The 3,402-nt window shown below is 38.4% G+C and overlaps 1 protein-coding gene across 1 annotated transcript in view; it reads right to left on the bottom strand.

Moving 5' to 3' along the window:
* Positions 1-3,242, bottom strand: part of LOC106810554 (transient receptor potential cation channel subfamily M member 5-like) — a 5,583-nt gene extending 2,341 nt beyond the window's left edge. Inside the window, exons 1-7 of the mRNA XM_014813936.1 lie at positions 3,155-3,242; positions 2,685-2,841; positions 2,221-2,349; positions 1,878-2,006; positions 1,288-1,410; positions 806-980; positions 176-323 (exon numbers count right to left, since the gene is read on the bottom strand). Coding sequence (XP_014669422.1) covers positions 176-323; positions 806-980; positions 1,288-1,410; positions 1,878-2,006; positions 2,221-2,349; positions 2,685-2,841; positions 3,155-3,222 — 929 coding nt within the window. The 5' untranslated portion in view covers positions 3,223-3,242. The remainder of the gene's footprint in view (positions 1-175; positions 324-805; positions 981-1,287; positions 1,411-1,877; positions 2,007-2,220; positions 2,350-2,684; positions 2,842-3,154) is intronic.
* Between the last annotated feature and the right edge of the window lie 160 nt (positions 3,243-3,402).

Below are 3,402 nucleotides of genomic sequence, written 5' to 3'. Positions count from 1 at the left end.
CATAGTAACAAGAAATAGAATAGATATTTATTTATTTATTCATTCATTTATTTATTTATCTATCTATTCTATTTCTTGTTACTATGTACTTGGTTCCATGGTACTTCCATAATATCGTTCCTAGTATTTCACGTGATCAAGGCATTATGAAGCGCCGCTATACAGCATCGCATACCTGAACATTGCAATGAGAAGGTTGAACAGCAGTATGTTGGTCAGGAGAAGGTAGAGAGCTAGCAGACACAGCACGACGTTGGACAGCTCAGGACAGCGAGGCAGCGCACCAGTCTGCCACACTGCAGCGATACTGCTGCAGTCCGTACCTGCACGACAGTGACAGAGGTAATCATGATGAAACGACATCGTGTCATTAGAATACTGATGCCAGTGTGTAGAAATATCAAATTTATATACATTTTTTTCTACTCGCTTAGCTCTTCTCTAAGCACAGTGCCTCAGCAAATGTGTTGTTTTAGAGGCCTTACATAGCAGGGTAATGTTTGTAATGTTGCTGTTTTATGTGTGTAGGGTAATGTTGTTTGTCATGTGACATGTATCTATATATGATTAACACCACATTTTATGTGAACTATGACAACGATTCCAAGATTATGGACTCCAGCTCAATACTAGCAAAAATCAGAACTCAAACTCAACTCGTGCAAACTAACTTCTCATTGCTAAACGGTGCCATGCTTCCAATAGAATGAACCCGTCTTAACGTACTGATATAGATTATCTATAGTGACATCCAGAAACATTTTAGCACGTGCATGTTTCGAGGAAGATTAGCAGTTTCCATCACCTTCGATACTTTCTAGAAACAGTTCTCCGTACATCTGGAAGTAGGCGTTGTATAAGACGCCCTTGACAAGCCTGGCACTGAACGGCGTGTTTGGATAGAGTATGGCCATCGATGCGACGCCGTAGGCAATTAAAAAGACGACCATGATGCTGATGAAATACAGGAGGTCGTTCATCTGAAAGAGAAACACATATACTTGCTCCTAATATCATACATTTTGAAGCAGTCTTTGTTCATGCCAATCCAGAAACCTTCATCAATTACACAGAGTATATAGTAATACATTTGTAATTAAAAATTATTTTACTAGAGATTTTTGTACTGTAATTGATGACTGAAACATAATTAGCATGGTGCTGCAACACACAACATGTAAATACACAACACAAACAATGCCCTGCTTCGTATGGTCCAAGAAAGTAGAACAATTCTCCTTGTTACGTTTACTCTATAGCTGGTTAGGCGATTAATTAATTAATTACCATTCTAGCAATCATCACAAGTTTTGGTCCTAGTTCTTTGTGGACAAAGAAGATGTGCAGGAGTCGCATGTAGAACAGCACAAGGTCTAGTGCCAGCAGAACTCTCGCTGCCATGAATGTGTTCTAACAAAAACACACAACATGCCCCCGTCAGACTTCACGCACAGTAGCATAATATGTGGATAAATCTGTGCTGGTTTTATCCGATATGAAGATACTTACTACCGTTCCTTCATTTTGCACATAATTTAACAAAATAATACATCAACGCAAACGTACTTCTCATCTGGAAGGCACAAACAAGAATCTATACTCTGCCAGAGGACTCTACGTAATGGAAAGATCAGATCTAGAGCAAGCTACGGAAAGAAGAACCTATACCTTTAGAAACACTGCGAGAGGGCGAGAGAGAGAGAGAGCGAGAGAGAGAGACACAGAGAGAGAAAGAGAGAGAGAGAGAGAAAGTATATAGAGAGACATAAACTTAGATCTGATATAGAGATTTTGATAGGGCTAGGAAACTACTTTAAGTAGGAGAGAGATCAAAAAACAGACATCAGAAGGTAAAATAATCTGGGAAAGACGCATACCTTGAAAGGCGCAAGACGCAGCGTCATTCCGATCGCAAAGACAATGATAGCAAACATGTCTGCTGTGTTCCAGAATTCGAGGTAACTCACTACTTTGCGCAGCAGCGTTTTTCCCGTATGCGTAATCATCTGCAAGCAATCAGATTTTAGTATTCTCGCAATATTCTAATGAAATTCAATCACCTATAAGGGGCACTACTTTTTCCTGCACAAGGTTAAGTATCACAATTTAAATTTAATGGCGACCAACTAATAAAATTTTGAATATTACTAGGACTGTTTGTCACTAAAAGCATCATTGTATCCTACTAGTAATAGACTGGTTGACTTGACTGACTGGTACCTGTCGAATTTCCTCCATAAAGAAGGTGAAAACCCAAGCACACAGGATCGTGTCTGCGATGCGGAACTCCGGATGAAAATTGCTTAGCAGAATGTGGCTAAAGAGCATCAGGAATGCAATATACGACATCTGAAATATACATGGCAAATTCTTGTAGGTTACACTTGAAATCTACAGAAAACCTCAAATTTGTGTTATTATACATACATTTTGAAAACATCATCCTAGTCATAATTCGAATATGCACTGGTTATGCTTAACACAAGAGTTTTCTAAAGAAATGCACCCCCTAAAAAAAATCTGGCATAAAGAGCCATAGTAAGGACCTTTATTATTATTTATTACCTTTATTGCACACAATTCAAAAAAAAAGTGCATGCACTAAAAAAAGACTTAATTGACACAACACTGTTTCGTACATTCACTGGCAATCCAAAGCTGTCGTTCTCAATCGAAAAACTTACACAGTTGGCAGAAAAGATAACTTTTGGTGAATTATAGAACATGATGAGTTTGAGGAGGCAGCCGACTTTGTGGAGCTTCTCTCTCTGTCCTTTCTTCTGCAGCAGCCCGGTGTTTGCTAAACAAGGGCTCGCTTGACCTTCTCCCGGCTGATCCACTCTGCAACAGTGCACAATTACCATGCATGCTGTCATAGTAACGTCTGTTTCCAAGCAATCACTCATGAAATACTATAATATACACTAACACTTACTATATCAAAACACTGTGAAACATCAAATTGAGTAACATAGTGGCAAGGACACCTCGCCTTCCTCTAACCACAAGTGTACAATTCAATACGATTCAAGCTGTACTAACAGGCCCAGACGAACTTATATCCTTGCAGGGAAAATATGAGCAATAATGTCCGAGCCACCAGTAACGTTAACTTGCTACTTTGATTGATTTGTGGAGATTCTACGTCACATACTTTCTGTTTCCTTGATAGGACCACATTTTTGATATTGGCCGAGGTCGATTGATCACAGATTTTTGCATCTTGTCTTTCTGTCTATCTGTAGTCTGAAAATGTATATGAAGAATACCACACATAATATATATATATTAGTAAAAACACACGGACACCAATGTAGATATAAAAATAAAATTTTTATATTGTGTTTGATGAAGAGAGATATTATCAAAAACTTGCTGATTAAAATTTAACACCTTATTCTA

This window comes from Priapulus caudatus, unplaced genomic scaffold (assembly GCF_000485595.1).
Source record: "Priapulus caudatus unplaced genomic scaffold, Priapulus_caudatus-5.0.1 Scaffold452, whole genome shotgun sequence".
In the NCBI taxonomy this organism is placed as follows: domain Eukaryota; kingdom Metazoa; phylum Priapulida; class Priapulimorpha; order Priapulimorphida; family Priapulidae; genus Priapulus; species Priapulus caudatus.
This window is presented reverse-complemented; position numbering and strand designations above follow the sequence as displayed.